The sequence below is a fragment of the Asterias amurensis genome, chromosome 13 (assembly GCF_032118995.1).
Source record: "Asterias amurensis chromosome 13, ASM3211899v1".
NCBI classification, from domain to species: domain Eukaryota; kingdom Metazoa; phylum Echinodermata; class Asteroidea; order Forcipulatida; family Asteriidae; genus Asterias; species Asterias amurensis.
The window spans coordinates 20141268-20160867 of record NC_092660.1 but is presented as its reverse complement, the minus strand read 5'-3'; the positions used below and the strand labels follow the sequence as shown (position 1 = coordinate 20160867).

General features: G+C 37.0%; 1 protein-coding gene across 1 annotated transcript in view; it reads left to right on the top strand.

The window, feature by feature from the left end:
* The window catches only part of LOC139946240 (dedicator of cytokinesis protein 7-like), a 51583-nt gene extending 41118 nt beyond the window's left edge, over nt 1-10465 (top strand). Inside the window, exons 30-41 of the mRNA XM_071943859.1 lie at nt 305-457; nt 1131-1289; nt 1536-1648; nt 2051-2231; nt 3129-3272; nt 4332-4463; nt 4952-5086; nt 5820-6000; nt 6866-7011; nt 7590-7733; nt 8023-8129; nt 9068-10465. Coding sequence (XP_071799960.1) covers nt 305-457; nt 1131-1289; nt 1536-1648; nt 2051-2231; nt 3129-3272; nt 4332-4463; nt 4952-5086; nt 5820-6000; nt 6866-7011; nt 7590-7733; nt 8023-8129; nt 9068-9296 — 1824 coding nt within the window. The 3' untranslated portion in view covers nt 9297-10465. The remainder of the gene's footprint in view (nt 1-304; nt 458-1130; nt 1290-1535; nt 1649-2050; nt 2232-3128; nt 3273-4331; nt 4464-4951; nt 5087-5819; nt 6001-6865; nt 7012-7589; nt 7734-8022; nt 8130-9067) is intronic.
* The last annotated feature ends 9135 nt before the right edge of the window (nt 10466-19600 follow it).

Here is a 19600-nt window from a genome sequence, read left to right as displayed (position 1 = left end):
CCTGAAACTACTTGTGTCAAGCATGATTTTATTCCAACTTTAGTCTGATTTGGGGGTGGGTTTGTTTGTCCTAAGAAAAATCTGACAAATTTTGATTAAGTGGCCCAAAATTTGCAATAAGGCCTCCACCATGTGTACATTTGGTCAGCCCTTATACTCTATAAAATGTTCCTACTTTTTTCCCAAGGAGCAAATATCCTAAACTTTTATCTGGCACTTTAATCAGAAAGTTGTTGGTTCAAATCTGGCTTTTTTTTCCCACAATCCAAAATTTGACCAGTTTTTGTTAATGTTATCTTTCTAGTACCCTGAGTTATTATTTGAAGAAGAGACAGAGCAATGTGCCGATCTATGTCTAAGACTCCTGAGTCATTGTAGTTCATGTATCAGCACGGTACGATCCCACGCTAGCGCCTCTCTCTACTTACTCATGAGACAAAACTTTGAGATTGGGAATGTAAGTATATACCTTTTGAGTTTTTTTTAGTATTGTACTGTCACAACTTTGTTGCATCTGTTTTGATGGTGTTTTTTTTTTTGAATAACTATTTCACATTTCATTCTTTGTAATATATTGCTGGTGCTTTCATTATATTTTTATTGACTGTTTTTTGTAGGCTAAATATTTCGGCTTTTAGCCACTGTATTGCAGTATTTTAACAAACGATTAATAATAATAATACCTGTGGTCAACCTAGAAACAAACTCCCCTGTTAGAGTCATAGATTGTTTTTTTTTGTCAATGCAATGTTGATCTACAGGCAAAATTACAAAGATAGATGCAATCAAAGTATATGTTCAAGTTTGAGCTGAGTAAAGTGTCTGATTGAGAAAACAGAAAAACTGTCAAATATTCACAAGAAAGTAAAATCCATCTACGTTTAGCGAGGTGACAACGGGTACCAACCGCATCTCTGGCTGCAGTATTAGCAAATGAACACCAACCCTCAGAAATCTGAGAAATGATTCATGCATGAATCATCTAGGGCTAGATAGCTCTGTTGAGTGCCAGTACTTTAAACCAGAGGTTGCTGGTTCAAATCTAGCTCTGGTAAATTCGTCTTTGTTCAACCCCAAGTCATAGTTTTTTTATTCTAATAACGATGACTACTTTCCTCCTCCCTGCTTAGAATTTTGCCCGGGTCAAGATGCAAGTGACGATGTCACTGTCCAGCCTAGTGGGTACACAAACTAACTTCAATGAAGATCATCTCCGTCGATCACTCAAGACCATCCTCATGTATGGGGAAGAGGATATTGAGTTTCAAGGAACGGACTTCCCTAAGCAGGTAAGTGTATTAAGGGTACTTACAATTGTCAAGAACATTTGAATGTTCAAGTGAGAACACTCCTGCTTTTGAATCTCCTTTCCCAGTCTATGCTTTCCTTCCTTCCTACAATGTGTATTGTTTTAAGAGAACTTGCAAAACATCTCTTTTTGTTCTCTCTTTGTTTTTTAATGGTTACTTGCATTCCTGAATCATATAAAAATACTTGGTTTAATCACATTTTACTCTTGTGTGTAATGGTTTCAGGTGCGAGACCTTGTATTTAATCTGCACATGATTCTGTCGGACACCGTCAAGATGAAGGAGTTCAGTGAAGATCCTGAAATGCTGATTGATCTCATGTACCGAATCGCCAAGGGGTAAGTTTCAATCTACAGAAAAGGTGAATCTTTGATAGTTTGTTAACTTTCTAAATCATAAATATTTGGTTTGAGGTAACACCATGTGTGTATCTACTTGCCAGCTGGTTTATGTTCTTTTGAGAATTAGGGAGACTTCTCAGTTCTGAAAAGAACTGTCCTGCTTTTTTAACTACTACCTGGGAAGGTAGAAAATTGGCCAGGACTACTACTTTTGCTCAGTGGATCAAGGGGACTTCTGGTTCTAAACTTCACTACTGCAGAGTGAGTTCTTAACTGGTCTCAATGTTTTGACTTACTTGCTCTAGTCATCCTGAGGATAGCTCAGTCAGGAGGCTAGGAAATTCCCAACAAAGCTAAGGAATACATCTTACATATACAGTGCAATGTTGTTGTTTCTAGGTACCAGACCTCTCCTGACCTCCGATTGACCTGGCTACAAAACATGGCTGGTAAGCATACAGAGCATAAGAACCATACAGAAGCTGCCCATTGCCTTGTACATGCAGCTGCATTGGTTGCTGAGTATCTACATATGCTGGAAGATCGACCATATCTACCTATTGGTTGTGTGACATTTGAGGTAAGAAACCAGTCTTTTCCTGTTTTTCCCCCATAGATTTCAAGCATAGAAATACACTTTTTTTTTGGGGGGGGGGAAGGAGTAATGCCAGAAACGATTTTGAGATATGGTGGACACATTACTAGGGCGTTATTAGTTTGAGTAAATTTGTTTGTGATTTGGGGTTGACCGAAGAAAAATTAAAAAGAGAGGAATTTGAACCTGCAACCTCCAGATTAACATGCCTGCGCTCTGCAAACTGAGCTATCTAGCCCTATGTTGACGGTCTCCTTACTTGTAAACATCTCTTTTTTTGGGGTGCCAGTCAGAAGTTATCGTGTAACCAGGGATTATAATAACAGCAATTGTGGCTTCTTATATAGCGCACATGTCCGTCACACAGTGTCGCTCCTGGCGCTGTAACTACAGTATTTCCTCCAGGCTCACAATACAACAAGGGAAGCGGCAGCCAGGGGATCACCTAAAGGGGATGCAGCTTTTTATTTCAGATATCAAATTTTGACATAGTTCATGTTTGGTTTGATCCATCATTTTCATAAAATTTTAAACATGTGAAAATTTAGGTTTTATCCGTTGTGTGAGTCTGGAGAAATCATGTAAAATTTTCAGCAAATAAACACATTTTCCCTAATTTTTTGTTGTAACGAGCAAAATCAGCTATTTAGGTTTTGAGATACAGTTATCACGAATATTGTTTTAATCAGAGAGAATATTATCACATAAAAAATAGTTCTAGTACGAGCTTTATAATCAGTGAGCTTTATGACTGAAATTTAAAATTAATGTGTTTTTTATCGTAACCACCTTAAAAATCTGTAAAGTGTTAATGACCGTATTGTTCAAAATATATTTTGTACCTGGTCTTTAAAGGAGTTATCATTCTTCAATTATTCCCAGAAAATCTCATGTAACGTCTTAGAGGAGAGTGCAGTCTCTGATGATGTAGTGTCACCAGATGAGGAAGGGATCTGTACAGGGAAATACTTCACTGAGAGTGGGTTGGTTGGCCTCCTGGAGCATGCTGCGGCTTCCTTTAATCTGGTATGGAGAATGAAAATAGATCGGCCATAATCTTACAGGGCTTTAGGATTAGTATACAATGGATACTTGTATAGCACGGGTATCTGCCAATTTTTTACACCCATGGTGCATGAACAGTATTACCCCTGGGGTGTCGTAACCAACAACTGTTTCAGTTGAGTTCGCTATTGGTTAATCACTGGCCAATGAACGAAACTGTTATTGGTCACATGGCCCTTTGTTTCAGTTCTTAACCCTTTCATGCACCATTTATGTTAGTGATAGATTTATTATTATAACACCCCTTACAAGTATTCTGCCTGCTCATTGGTTTAGAGCGCGTCACATGACATGTCTTGGTTTTGCTAGACGACTGCCGTGTGATAGTGCGGCGGTTTGCCGTGCGCTAGTCCGAAGACTAGCACACGGCGTGCAGTACCCAGACGTCCGTTGAGTGTACGAGGATGATAAATTAATAGTCTGTAACCATTTCGGATTGCACGACACTACATGCAGCACAGTAAAAGTTTTTGCAATCTGTATTCGCGTCGTCCGTGGATTGTAGCTTTCAGGTCTGTATCTTAATAATAATAGTACAGTATTTAGAATTGTTTGGGGTGTTATAAAACAAATATTGGCTGTTTTTACTCGTGCAATGGTTTAAACGGTGATCCCCAGAGCGTTCTATTTTCCTTCGGCTTCGCCTCGGGAAAATAGAACGCTCCGGGGATCACCTCGGGAGTCATAGTTTTAACCATAGCACTCGAAGCAGTCAATATTTGTATACTAACATCATAAGGACACAATTGTTTACAGGACAGTATACAGCCTGTGCTGCCAAGAGTGTACATTAAGTGCATCAGGAAAGCTCAATCATCAAAACCATGTCTGCCCTCAAAGGAATCCATTAACCCCTGGTTGAAGAGAAGCAGTTCTTTTTCTCTCAGGGACACAAGTGTCGTCAGGCAGAGGGGCATTTGTGTTTTAGGGTTAGGCTTTGTGGTTTTTAAGTATTTACCAGTCAGTTTCCATATTGGTTTATTACTTAACATTTCAATATCGTTTCTTTTGTGTACCTAGGCTGGTATGTATGAGACAGTCAACCAGGTTTATAAGATTCTAATCCCTATCCATGAAGCTAATAGAGAATACAAGAAGCTTGCCATCATCCATGGTAAACTTCAAGAATCCTTCAATAAGATCGTACATTTGGTAAGTGACAGAATAATCTTACAATATTTCATGACTTGAGTAGCTTTTGTCACACAATGACATGCTATCTGGGGTTTTCTGTTGGAGAAGTGTAATCCCCAGCCTCTGGTTGTGGAATTTTTCAGGAGATAGTGGGAGCCGCCATACATCCATTCTTATTGAGAGTTCTCCCAAGTTTTTTAACAACTTTTTTTTTTCTGGACCAAAATTTTTGAAGTTTGGCCAAAAGTATTTGTTATGAAATGAATATGGTTGGAAAGATGTATTAATTTTGACAAAGTGTTAACATGCTGGAAATCACACACATTTGTTTCACTATTTTAACCCGACTCAAAAAACAGATTAAGCCCAAATTTCCACAGGTTTGTTATTTTATGTTTATGGTTGATCACACAAAGCATGAACACTGTCTGCCTATCTTGTATAATACATTTAAGATTAACTGAGGATCTCTCGATAGTTTGATATTTCTCATCTCCTTATTGTAGCGTGGGAAGCGTCTGTTTGCAACATTTTTCCGTGTCGGTTTCTACGGATCTAAGTTTGGTGATATGGACAGAGAAGAATTCATCTACAAGGAGCCAGCTATTACTAAGCTGCCTGAGATTGCCCACAGACTGGAGGTAAACAGATTTAGGCAATTCCATGGTTACTCATGTTAGTTAGGCCTTGTATGACACGCTCTACGAAAATGAGTTTCGTGTCGCATAGCCCTCTTTCAAGTACAGGGCTGTTGAGGGTTGGGAGGGTGGAAAGAAAGTTGAAACAAACTGTTTGTGATATGTGGTTTCGTGCCTCTTAGGGATATATATATATATATATTCATATTTCTCAAATGGAAACTTTATTTTTGATCGATAAAGATGAATTAAATCAGGGTTTTTTTGGTACCCTTTTTGTTTTATTCGTGTACTTTGAATCCTTTACAATATTTGATGTTTTTTTTATTAAACAGGCTGTTCTCCATTATGCGTCATTTTTTAGATTATGACATCGTTTATTTGTTAAAATATCACAACTTAAGAATAAAAAAGGACACAACATAATTGACCTCTGTGACTCAACTTCACAGAGGATCACATATCCAAATGGGCAGTGTTGGGCAGAGCTTTAAACTAACACTGGTCCACAGGACCGAGACAAAGTGATTTTAGTTTATTTGTTAAAATATCACAACTTAAAAATAAAAAAGGACACAACATAATTGACCTCTGTGACTCACTTTCAGAGAGGATCACATATCTGAATTGGCAGTGTTTGCGCAGAGCTTCTTTAGAAAATGTTGAACTAAATGTACCTGAGTGATTTACAAAACAAAGATGTTTTTTATTCACGATTTTGTCTTTGTCTGTGTAGAATTTTTACTGCGATCTGTTCGGTGCTGAGCATGTTGAAGTGATCAAGGATTCAAACAAAGTAGATCCAGCTAAGCTTGATCCTGATAAAGCGTTCATCCAAGTCACGTATGTTGAGCCTTACTTTGACTTTTATGAAACGCTTCAACGACCTACTTTCTTCGACAGGAACTACAATATCCGTAAGTATTTTAATAATATTAATTTTGGTTTTTACCCATACACCGATGTGTGTTAGCACTGTATACTCAGTACTTTCCCGAGTCCTGTGAAAAAATATCACAGGCATGTTACTCGGGGGGGGGGATTCGAACCCACGACCCTTGCAATTCTAGAGCAGTGTCTTGCAAGGGTCGTGGGTTCGAATCCCACCCGAGTAACATGCCTGTGATATTTTTTCACAGGACTCGGGAAAGTACTGAGTATACAGTGCTAACACACATCGGTGTATGGGTAAAAACCAAAATTAATATTCTTTATCCCCGATGCAAATTTAACATCTATTATTTTAATAATACCAATAAATATTTCTTATAATATTGCCTTTTACAATAATGTAAAGCCACTCACTCTGCCATTTTTTGAAAGTTAGTTTCCAGGCAGGATACGTGGACTGGGATCAGTCATCCGTATGTACCATTGACAGTTTAAGTTGTTATTTCTCCTATTTATGATTAATGATGTGTTTGTATTTCTATGTTAGCATGGGCATAGTGTAGGTGTATTCATATATTCTTATTCTTGTTTGGTTCCGGATAGGCATTTAGGTTTTTGGCGTTGTTTTTTTTTTTTTTTACACTGACGGTCGAGCTTCAAATACATATTTGATGTGCCAAATGTCTTTACATAACATGTATTTTTATCATTGTAAGTAGCTTGCTATGTTGTTGGTTTAATACCAATATTTTTTACTATTTTTAATATTGTTAAGTGCTCAGTGACTGTTTTGATGTTGGGTGCTATATAAGTCCTGCTTATTGTTATTATGACTATTATGTTTGCAATGTTGTTTTTAATAATTTTAATTTGCTCTTATTCCTACCCTAGGGAGGTTTATGTTTGCCACACCCTTCACCATCGGTGGCAAGGCCCATGGTGATCTGAAGGATCAGTACAAGCGAAAGACCGTCCTAACAACCTCCAAAGCCTTCCCTTACATTAAGACAAGAGTTGCTGTTGTACACAGACAAGAGGTACGTCTCTGTTGCTGATTCTAACAATATTATTATTATTATTTATACTATTTGGCGTCATAGACAGCATGACAAGGGTAATGCTCACCTAGGCCCAATTTCATAGTTCTGCTTACTGAAGCAAAGAATACGCGCTTACAGAAGAAGGGAATTCCGCGCAAATTTCACGGGTAAGCAGGAAAATTTTGCTTTTGCGCGTGCGTACTCGACCTTACTGGCAATTCACACTGACACAGCTAGCGCAGAAATTTGGCGTTATAACCCGTCTTGTGCTGTGACTTTAAACCTTCCTTATTGTTCATTTTGTTGTTTAGATTGTCAAGGATTGGTACTGGTATTAGCTCTGTATTCATTGAGCTTTCAGATTGAAACTACATGTAACCAATGTTATGACCCGTCTTGTACTGTGACTTTAAACCTTCCTTTTTGTTCATTTTGTTGTTCAGTTTGTCAAGAATTGGTACGGGTATGAGCTCTGTATTCATTGAGCTTTCAGATTGAAACTACATGTAACCAATGTTATGACCCGTCTTGTACTTTGACTTTAAGCCTTTCTTGTTGTTCATGTTATTGTTCAGACTGAGCTGTCTCCAGTGGAAGTAGGCATCGAGGATCTCCAGAAGAAGACAAAGGAGTTAACTCTAGCGACACATCAAGAGCCTCCTGATGCTAAGATGCTTCAGATGGTGCTACAAGGATGCATTGGGACCACCGTCAATCAGGTCAGAGGGAACAATGAAGTTTCATTATTTCATGATTTTCTCAAAATCTACTGAGGCTTCAAAATGTTCTTGAAAGAAGTGATTAAATCACCAAAGGGAGAAAGAAAGAGTTCACATTGTGTCCAAACCTATCATCACACATAAAAGACCAAGTACACACTTATCGCTAAGAGTAGGGGTTTGCCTCGTTGGGTCAGGCTGTGCGACTATCTTTAATCACGGAGGCTGCGCTAGAAAGGAAGAAAGAAGAAATTCAATGGTTTAACACCAAACCTTTGTGTTTTTTCAGGGACCTATGGAAGTAGCTCTGGCATTCCTCGGTGATAGCTTAGATGGGCAGCAATTGGACAAGCACACCAACAAGCTAAGACTCTGCTTCAAAGAGTTCTCAAAGAAGTAAGTCATTCGACATGTTTTAATCCTACTTGTAATTTTCTTAATGTTTTTACTAATTATTGCTAATTACTGATTGTAAATAACACCCCAAAATGAAATGAAATGAACTCCATACACAAAGACACCTTTGTAATCTCTAATATTGCCACCAAAACATATGGTCAATGTAGTTTTCAATTTGCTGCACCTCATTTTCAAACAAGCTACCACCGTCTCACGTTTCAAGAGTCTTCTCAAAACATATTTGTTCAATTCATCACATAGTTATTCTTTTGTTCATCTGAGCGCTTAGGGACTTTCTTTAAAAAAAATATAACCAGCTGTTGCTGATTAACCAACAGGACCAATTATATGAATGAAAACAAAATTTAATGGCGTGACGTTTCGACCCTAGCAGATTCTGTCTCAAAGGGCCTAAATACAATATAAACAGGTGTTATTAACAGGTGTTATTAAAGCAGTCAATAATCACAAGTATGGGCTCTGATGTATGTTTTTTAGGAATTAAATAACTCCTTAAGACTCATCTTTTCAATCAAGTATTTTGAGTAAATGGTTTGTTTTATACCCATTGATGTTTTCTTAAACATTGTATTTTGTATTTCTCTGCCACATGTACTGTATTCTGGATTTCTTCTTAGCTTAGCCTTTCGCTTCAATTGTACATGTGTATGGCATTGTTTGTATTTAGCATGTTTCTTAAACATTGTATTTTGTGCTTCTCTGCCACTTGTACTATATTCTGGATTTCTTCTTAGCTTAGCCTTACGCTTCAATTTTGGTTATTTTACATGTGTATGTTATTAATTGTATTTAGTGTCATGAGCATTTGAATGGCGTTTATGCTTTATAAAGTTTCATTACTAAGAATACTATATTTAAATCCACAATGACCCTTGACTATAACAATCTTCACCCCTTTGCCGTTCCTCCCCCAGGTGCGGTGATGCCCTCCGCAAGAATAAGAACCTAATCTGCCATGACCAGAGGGAATACCAAAAGGAACTGGAACGGAACTATCATCGCTTCACTGATCGCCTCATGCCTCTCATCTCAAACCCAGGGAGGGTTGGAACGGGAACGCTACGCAAGAGCGGACGGAAAGATCGACGAAGTAAAGGCTCTATCTCATTGTCCAAGGTCATCAAGACCAGCGAAACACTGTAATGACAGACTTTTGGAAATTTAAGGTGGAAGCGTAAATATTAATAATAATAATAATAATAATAAAAATGAAATATTTATAGAAGTCCTGATGCAAGGGCCTCATGGCACTTCACGGACAAAAAAAACAAAAAGGTAAGTAAAAAGCAAAACATAAAGAGCAAAAGAGACAAGTCAGTAAAAATCTAAAATACTCATAGCCTTAAATTATAAGTACGTGGAACAAGTTTTTAAAAACTCAGCCAAAAGACAATTAGCTATAAAATAAAACAGTAAAATGTGTAAATAATGGCACTTAGCGTCACATTCCCAGTTTGCAAAAGCAATAATGGGTACTGATGGTAACAAAGTTAAGGGGGGCCAGATTTGTTTTAATTCCAGTCTCTTCAGAGTATATATCAGCTAGTGTTTGGTTTTCACATGACCAAGCTGTAGAGGTCCATAGCAACACCCTTGGCAATAGTCATAGCCATTGGCAACAGCCCTAGGCATAACCCTTGCAACCAAGTCGGACTTAGTCTTTGAAACACCAGATGACTGTGTGTAGTGATCAATATCTGTAGAGTCAGAGAGTAGCCTCTTTTTATTACAATGTGTTTCTGTATTTTTACAACACAAAACAGCTTTTTAGGTGCTTATCCACACCAATTTATTGCATGACTAATGTTTTTAATAACTTTGTTTATGTACCTTAAATGTATTGGGGCACGTTTTGTATGACACAAAACACAATGTCCACAGGTTTACATTAATCTTACACTGCTTAAAGAAAATGATGTTAGAAAGCTGCCCTTGAAATATTACTTGCTTAGGTGCTGTATTATTTAAGAAATGAGTAAAATAATTTTCATCTCAGTGAGACCAACATTATTTTAGAATTTACTACCTATTTACGTGACTCTCCTGAAAACATTGGTGGGTGATTTTCACTTTTTTTCTTCTTCAAAAACCTGACACTGATGAAGCTGAAACTACAAGTAAATTATTACATACTTGATCTACAAAATGTATCAAAGCGCTTTAAAGGAACACGTTGCCTTGGATCGGACGAGTTGGTCAATAAAAAAGCGTTTGAAACCTTTTGTTATGAAATGTATATGGTTGGAAAGATGTTTTAAAAGTAGAATATAATGATCCACACAAGTATCACTCAAAATTGCACGGTTTTCATTTTACGTCGCGAATTAACACGGTCGGCCATTTATGGGAGTCAACTTTTTGACTCCCATAAATGGCCGACCGTGTTAGTCGACGTGGTAAAACGAAAACCACGCAATTTTGAGGCATATTTTTGTAGATCATTGTATTCTACTTTTACAACATCTTTCTAACCATATCAATTTTATAACAAACGGTTACAAACGCATTTCAAAGACCAACTCGACCGATCCAAGGCAACGTGTTCCTTTAAGTTAACTTGGCTTCAATAAAAGAAAAATGAAATGAAGTGAAACTACCCTGAAAAAGTTTTTGAAACAAATTACTTAGGTCAGCCCTTGGACCCCCCAAAAACACGTGATACTTTTTTTTTTTGGGGGGGGAAGAGCCACATATCATGCTTGACTATTTAAATAACAACCGTTGAGGGCAGATGCCTCGTGAATTTTGTAATTACTGAAAGAAGGGTTAATTAACATAGGCCTCATCGACCAAAGGAAACCAACAAGTTTGTGGATTGATAGGAGACATTTTTTTAATTTAATGTTTTCGGGTAAGAAAGGAACAATCTTAGCGATTATGTATAAATAATTCACATTATTTATTTGTTTTGTATGTTTGCTTATTTGTATTATTTTAAACAAAGTCTGCATGGCTCTCTGTATTTTGATAAACTTCGAAGTATTTAATAAAGTGTAACCCCTTACAAAAAATCCTTTGCAGTATTTATTTATTACCTGAGAGTCCACTTACACAAATCCTCCACAGGCGAAACTTTTTCTTTGTTCAACCCCTGAGTTTTCCTCTTAAAAATTGTTTGATTGTTTTTGTGATCCCTTGATATGTTGCAAGTACAAGTACACAAGTTGAATGGCTTCTGACTGGCACGCAAGCAAATATATTGACAAGAAGGAAATGACTACTAATATTGTTGTTTTTGCCTTCTCATTTCCCTAACACATATTCCCCTTTTTAGTCTGCTTCAGTCACTGATTATTAACCGTTCCCTCTTCACACCTTTGATTTGATTTGCTTGTCTGTACCTTTTAGAAATCTTTTTATAGGCGCTGTGTTAATTGTAGAGCGCCATAGAAATGTTTATTATTATTATTATTATAGTCAGACTGAACCTTTAGGTTATAGGTAAATTTACATTTCCTCCTCAGTCTTGCCTTCTCCATATCTTTTTAACTCTCTTTTGTGTTTCATTTGATTGAACTTAAGGAGAGAAATAATATTATAATAATAACTTCCTTATGGGGCATCCTTGGCATTTCAAACAAACCGATTGTGAAAATTAACCAACTGTGATCAGGAGATGAAATATCACACCCGTTCTCGCTAGATAAGAAACTTGTTTTGGTTTGATTTTTAACCTTGCTTTCTCACAGCTAAACACTTCATTCGTTTCCATTTAATGGTGTGCGCAGTTGAGGCATTCATTTTATGGATAGGCAAAATCACAAACTACACGCCGGACCACGCCCCCACTAATAAGGATACCGAGCGGACTGAACTCAAGCTCTTCATGTGTTTCTGTTCAGCAGAGTGTGGTTGGAGTCTTATTCGTTACACCTGTAGCAAGCAGGCACGACACTTAACCATTGCTTCGTCCTTCAGATTGGACGTAAAGCCGTTGGGCCCGTGAGTTGTGTAATGTACGCAAAAAAAAAACCAGTGCACTTATCGAAAAGAGAAGGGGTTCACCCGGTGATCCTGCCGTCGATTTCACAAAACCCTTCCTAACTTAAGACTAATCTTAGGACTCAGGACGAGTCCCAACCCTGCACTGTAGCATGCAGACCTTAAGATTAATCCTAAGTTAGGAAGAGTCACTCGTCCTAACTCGAGATAAGACGAGTCCTAACTCTTTGTGAAATCGACGGCTGGTTTGATTGGCAGCATATTGCGCCACAGCACCTTGTAAACCATTACACAATGCTATGTAAAAGGAGTAGGTCTCATAATTCAAAACGTAGTCCCACATACCTTGCAGGATAATATCTTTAGCGTCCATAACGGATACGGGCGCTTTATAAGAAGCTACTATCATTATCGTTATTAAAAACACAACTTCCTAGGAAAAAGGCAAGGCTTGAAACGTGCATTTACGATGAATTTACATCATGTTATTTCACATAACAATACTCTCAGACGAATAATCTACAGACATCAATATTAACCTTTCTTGCTCTCTGTGATCCTTAAAGAGCAGCACCAAGATGCTCTGAAATATTGAGTTTTTGTATGTTTCCAGTAGGTGGAGTCCACAAGAAAACGAAACAAATTATTATGAGTCCCTTACCCAACAATTATACCTTTAAATCGATTGAAATTAAATTTTATTTTTGTAAAAAAAAAACCACAAACACATTTCAATTACCACCAGGTTATTAACAGAATTTAACAATACTTATAATAAACAAAATCCTTCTGTTAATCGTTTTAAGCAATCAAGCAAATCATATAAAGCGACTAAAGGTTTGCTTATGAGTAATAAATAAGTAATTGATGGTAGGCCTCCTGAAACAAGTGGGCTTTCAGAAGTGGCTCGAATGTGTTGAAAATGTTGTGTCCCTGATGTGATCTAGGCCCAATTTCGTGGCTCTGCTTACCGCCGAATTCTGCGCTTACGATCACGATTACCCAGGTTACCAGCCAAAATTACCCAAGTTTACAGTGCTGTGACTGGTGCCCCACTAAAGTTTTGCTTAGCAAAGAAATTTGTCAGGCAGTTTTTCCTGCTAAACAGTTTCATGAAATTGGACCATGGCAGTTTGTTCAATAATTTGGTGACATTTGGACCACAAAGCTAAAAGGAAGGGCCAGTACATAAACAAAGTTTGCTAATCTTGATAATGGTTTAAACCCGATCTTATGTGCTACTTATATAGCTACGCACATTGTTCTAAAATGTAATTTTGGTTTATGACGTTTACACGCTAACTTTTGTAAAACACAGAATTCCTTTGCCGTAAACAATATTGTGTCATTTATTTTCAAAGAATTATAGGCTCCGTGTCACATGATGCTGGTGAACTGGTGGAACCCTTCCAAAAAAGAAATAACCGAAACAACCAAGAATTTCAAAGCCCTGTGACCTTCGGTGTGGTTTATCAGCAAAGCGAAACCATGACCAAGCCCTTTCACTTTAATCACAGTAATTGTTTTACCGAAAGTAATACTATTGATAACGTACAATTGTTTTAAAAACACGCAGTTTAGTTGTTGCGTGCACGAGATGCATTACTTTTGTTTTGTCTAAGTACGACTTAATAAAACAAAGTTGATCAACATGCAGGTTTATTTGTTGTTTTTATTTCTTAAGGTATTCTACGGGATTAGTAAGGATAAAAAAAAGTCATTGTAAAATTAATCTAATCGTGTAAAAAGCTTACTGATTGGGTATAGCTCATACTAAAGGTATTTTCTTTCGTGTGAAATATTTTCTTCTGCAATGATGTAGTATTCGAGAGGTCTGTGTCTGAGAAAACATTTAAAAAACCAAGAAACAGCTTCATGTTTTTCACTCATTTTCTCCTGACCGTCAAATAACCCAAATTTTCACAGTTTTTCACAAATTTTCACTTTTTGCTCTATTGTTCTTGCTGCACACACACACAACATAAACACCGTCTTGCGTATGTCCTGCGACTTTTTTGTCAGCTCCACAAATCATGTATAAATACCTTTACAATTGATATCTTGGACTTTTTCAACAACACTATACACAGAAATATATGAAAGGTGACGGGATTGGAAATCAGCAAACATTTGTTTGTTTTAATTCACTTTACATTTGTTTGTTCATCAACATGGTCATAATATGATGGCCTCATTTGTTTCTGCCTTTTGATCACAAATCGTTCATGGGTTTTTAAGTCACTCTAAAGCAAACTCTTATGGTTCTGTACACTAGACGGTCAAACATTTCACGCATTGCCGTAAACATGTTCAATCATTGTCTATCAAAAAATAATCACAGAAAATCTCTAAATTTTGTTTAAACAAATCGCCAAAAATCGAGCCATGCAGTTTGAAATCAATCTGAACAAGATCACTTTCTAAACTCTCAAACTTTCAAAGATATCGGAAGTTCAGGAAATTGTGAAGCCCTTCCCAACTCTTAAAAATTAATATCTATGACTTCCTCTGTTTTGCTTTCAAAACAAGGAAGTCGAACTGTAAACCGTTTGTGATCTCATTGTTTTTCAATAATGAGAGCTGTCATTTATGAATGATTACTGTTTAGAAACGGAAGGGGTTTTAGGGTAAAAGAACTTTCGTTTCGACCTTTTCCTCTCCTTTTTGTTCTTTATTTTCGCCCCCTACTAGCCATTGTATAACCAAATTTTGACCCCTGAATGAAGCATTTATATCCACCAACTGTTTTGAACCACATTGTGTGAACTCTTTGTGCGTGACACGATGGTCCATTGGTTATAATCAGTTCGACAACAATTATTTTTCGGACAAAATGTAGTTGACATTTCTCTGTGACGTAAATGGGTTTGACATAATGGGCTATCGTACTTTTTAAAATAAGCCTTTTTGAGATATGGTGGATTTGGATTGATTTTTCCTACACTATGTATATTTGTAAAAACGAACGAAATAAAAAGCAAACACCCAACGCCAACTTTATCTTTTTTTAATGGGGACCATAGGCTCGCAAATAGAATTACATTTTAATTTGTCTATTTGGTCACAAACAAACGGCAGCAGACTGTCAAATAACAGAAGTCATTCGAAACAAAACCAGTCTTCCAGACATTTGTACTTATTCACAAATTGACTCTTTCTTATCAGTCGAGGCCACGTTGCTTGTTCTCTTATTATTTCATATATTTTTTTTTCTTGGAAATGAAAACAAGTCAGCGGAACACATTCTCCGGATGTTTGGTTGTTGGAGTAAAACTATAAAACAATAAAACTATGAAACGGCAGCCTCCGGGCTTTTACACAAACTGCATGCTGCGTTGATTTGAGTGTGTATTGCAGTTTAAAGGTACTGTACACTAGGTAATTGTCAAAGACCACCAGTATTCTCACTTGGTGTACCCCATTATATGCATCAAATAACATGGATTCGGTGATCTTGTGAACATTTCTGCGTACAAGTTAGAGGAACACGTTGCCTTGGATCGGACGAGTTGGTCTATAAAAAGCGTTTGAAACCGTTTGTTATGACATGTATATGATTAGAAAGATGTTTTAAAAGTAGAATATAATGATCCACACAAGTATCACTCAAAATTGCACGGTTTTCTTTTTACGTCGCGAGCTATCACGGTCGGCCATTTATGGGAGTCAAAATTTGGACTCCCATAAATGGCCGACCGTGTTATTGGACGAGGTAAAAAGAAAACCACGCAATTTTGAAGCATATTTGTGTAGATCATTGTATTCTACTTTTACATCATCTTTCTAACCATATGCATTTTATACCAAACGGTCACAAAACGCTTTTCAAAGACCAACTCGACCGATCCAAGGCAACGTGTTCCTTTAACATCTTTCTTACAATTTTGGCTATAACTCAGCCCAACGTAGTAAAAACCAATCACTGAAATGGGCGCGCTCGTCTTAAAGGCAGAGGACACTATTGGTAATTACTCAAAATAATTCACCATAAAACCTCACTTGGTAACGAGTAATGGGGAGAGGTTGATAGTATAAAACATTTTGAGAAACGGCTCCCTCTGAAGTGACGTAGTTTTCGAGAAAGAAGTAATTTTCCACGAATTTGATTTTGAGACCTCAGATTCAGAATTTGAGGTCTCGAAATCAAGCATCTGAAAGCACACAACTTCGTTTGACAAGGGTGTTTATCTCGCAAGTTCGACGACCAATTGAGCCTATATTTTCACAGGTTGGTTATTTTATGCATATGTTGAGATACACCAAGTGAGGAGACTGGTCAATTGCTAATAGTGTCCATGTCTTTAAGATGTACTATCGATTTTAAACATAGGACCCTACTACCTGCTGTGGGTGCAGTTAGGCTATCGCATAGGCCATAAGGTTAGAAATATAAGTCACAAGATAGGCATACGGCTCGGAAAACTAAGGCAACATTCAAAGTCAATGTTTCACTCTTGCTTTCATGAAAAGTAAGTTTAGCAGTTTTTGTTGAATGGTGAATTCTAATCATCTTCTGCCACAAAATGACAGTGTTTTTTTATTCCCTGGCAATTATTTGAATCATGTTTCTGATCATACAGGGATGCTATATTAAGTTTTGATGGTTGGATGAGTGTAAAAGCCAAACTTAGAGTCAAATCGATGTCGAGGCTTAACCAGAAGTGGAAATAATTGTATTCTTAAAACTATCAAAAACGAAATATAATGAGGGAAACAATTTAATTTATGGGATAATTTGATCTGCTGATGATCGATTTTCGTTTTAAAACATAAGTGAAAGCATCAAGTAGAAACTGATTTTTTGAACTACAATTTATGTTGTGATATTATTCAACTTTCAATTATAGAGCAAAACTGCAATCCATTGAATTTATAAGAGTCAATACTATATCGGAATACATTCGGAATAATTCACCTGTGGTCGGGATTTTTTGTTTCCCCCAAGTGAAAATGCGTCAATCAAAAACCAAATTTGTTCTTCTTTGGAAAGCCTATGGGGGAAATTTATGACTGTATATTTGTTTTGAAGGTTTCTCTAAAGTCTCTGCTTTCCTTTCCGCAACTTTAGGGTCACTTTGCTCCTATCATGTTCTATCAATTCTGGTGTTCCACAGGGCTCAGTCTTACACTCTGTCTTGTTTACATAACGATTTTCCCCCAACAAATTTGTATATTTTTATTTTGTATATATTCAACGTTTTCATGCTCCCGTTAAATAACAACAGCCAATATTTTGCTTAAATTCTTCTGTAAATCAAATATTAAGTGGTACCAAATAATGCACGCGCAGACCACGTCATACACCTTTTTGAAAATAATTATGTGGAAGAAACGTGACCGGATTTACTGATCCATCTGAATGTTTCAACCTAGGGGTGTGGCTCTTGGCTTTGGGCAGGGTGTGGTTCTTGGCTTTGGGTAGTAATGCAACAATAATGTAACATTAAATGACGAGATTAGGCGTACATCTGTTACAACGTATACATGTGTAAGTTATAACAAAGGTAGGCTGAATAAATGCGAATCTCCCTTCCTATCCACCCTTTGCTAAATCGGTTCTTCTCTTCAATTTACATATAAACTAAATTTTCTCTATATACATGCAATTTTTTTTAATGAATAAGATATACAATATCCAACTTAATTTCTTGGGACTCGACCCGTTGAGCTTGAATGTTATTGTCTGGTTAATAACATCTTGGAATGTCTTCACATAGACCCTTTCTCTTGTGCATCTTATGAAAGAAATGTGCTCCACTTATGTCTTCAATCTTAGTCATCCCTTGACCTATGACCTGTTACACACTGACTTCCTATTTCGCAGACAAGTGACAAACTGGAAAGTACCTTTTCGAATGATTGGATGGAGGGAGTTCAACAATTAATTGTAAGTTGAGTCTTGTTAAGATACGATATCCATTTTGCTGACTACTTCCGCAGGGTTTGGTCAAGGGAAGGTAAAGGGGTGCGGATGAGAAGAGCTAAGGACCGTTGTCAGTTTTTTGCTGTTATTTTCCACCAACGCTTCAAGATATTATTTTCACTACTTCAACTCTTGGAATAATTTGTTGGTAAGTGACATCTTATAATATTTAAATATCTGAATGCTTTAAAGGCAGTGGACACAATTGGTAATTACTCAAAATAATTATTAGCACAAAACCTTTCTTGGTGACAAGTAATGGGGAGAGGTTGATAGAATAAAACATTGTGAGAAACGGCTTCCTCTGAAGTGCCATATTTTTTGAGAAAGAAGTAATTTTCAACGAGTTTGATTTCAAGATCTCAGATGTAGAACTTGAGGTCTCGAAATCAACCATCTAAACGCACAAAATTTCGTGCGACAAGGGTGTTTTTTCTTTCATTATTATCTCGCAACTTCCATGACGGGTTGAGCTCAAATTTTCACAGGTTTGTTATTTTATGCATATGTTGAGATACACCAACTGTGAAGGCTAGTCTTTGACAAATACCAATAGTGTCCGCTGCCTTCAAAGAACCTTATTAATTTATTAATTTTAGACTCACTCCATTGTCACATGTCTCTGAGTTTGACTCTTACTTATAGGGTCGAAACGTCAGGCAATTAACAACTTGTTTTTGTTTTTTGGAGGTCTCTTATGATAAACAAATTATTAACAACATGTAACAACGATTCGAGTTACCGCGTTTTTCAATTAAACGCAAAATCACGTGGCGCACTAAAGTACAATAATTGGTACTAGATTCAAGTTTAGTAAAAACATATGTTTTCTTTCACTAAAACTATATTTCACGGGGTTCGTTTCTAACAATGTTTTACAAAAGTGATTGATTATACATAGCACTAAGATTCACCAATGTTTATCAGGGTTTGCCTAAGTTGTTCAGTGACTAGCCTGCAAGACCAGGGGTCGATTTCACAAAAAACTCCTTAGGAGTTATAAAATGCTAGTCCATAAGATAGCTCGTCCTTATAACTTGAGATAAGACTAGTCTTTAATCTTTGTGAAATTCACCCCAGTGCTCTTTATCAAGTAAGTTTTATATTAATTTAATAATCACCAAATATATACCATCCCTTTAAAACACACCAACGGAGAGTTTAGACCTAGTTCCCGACCCATGACATGTGGGGAACTTTTTTTCCTGTCGTCAACACACCACGGAAATAAACCGTTTACAAACCAGGGGCCAATTTCATAGAGCTGCTTAAGCAAAAAAATTGCTTAAGCATGAAAATAGCTTGCTTATTTTACACATGTTGCTGGCCAAAATGTCATGCCATATACATTGCTTGTGACTGGTATTTAGCTGTTGTTTACTTAGCACAACAATTGAGTGGAGTCTTGGCCGGTAATCTGATTTTACTAAGCAAGGAATTTTTTGCTTAAGCAAAATTTTGTGCTTAAGCAGCTCTATGAAATTGGGCCCAGCATTGACCATGCCATAATGATAATACCCCGCTAAGACCCTCTTGGAAATCCCCCAAAAGATTCTGATATTTCCGGGTCCCACCCGTACGA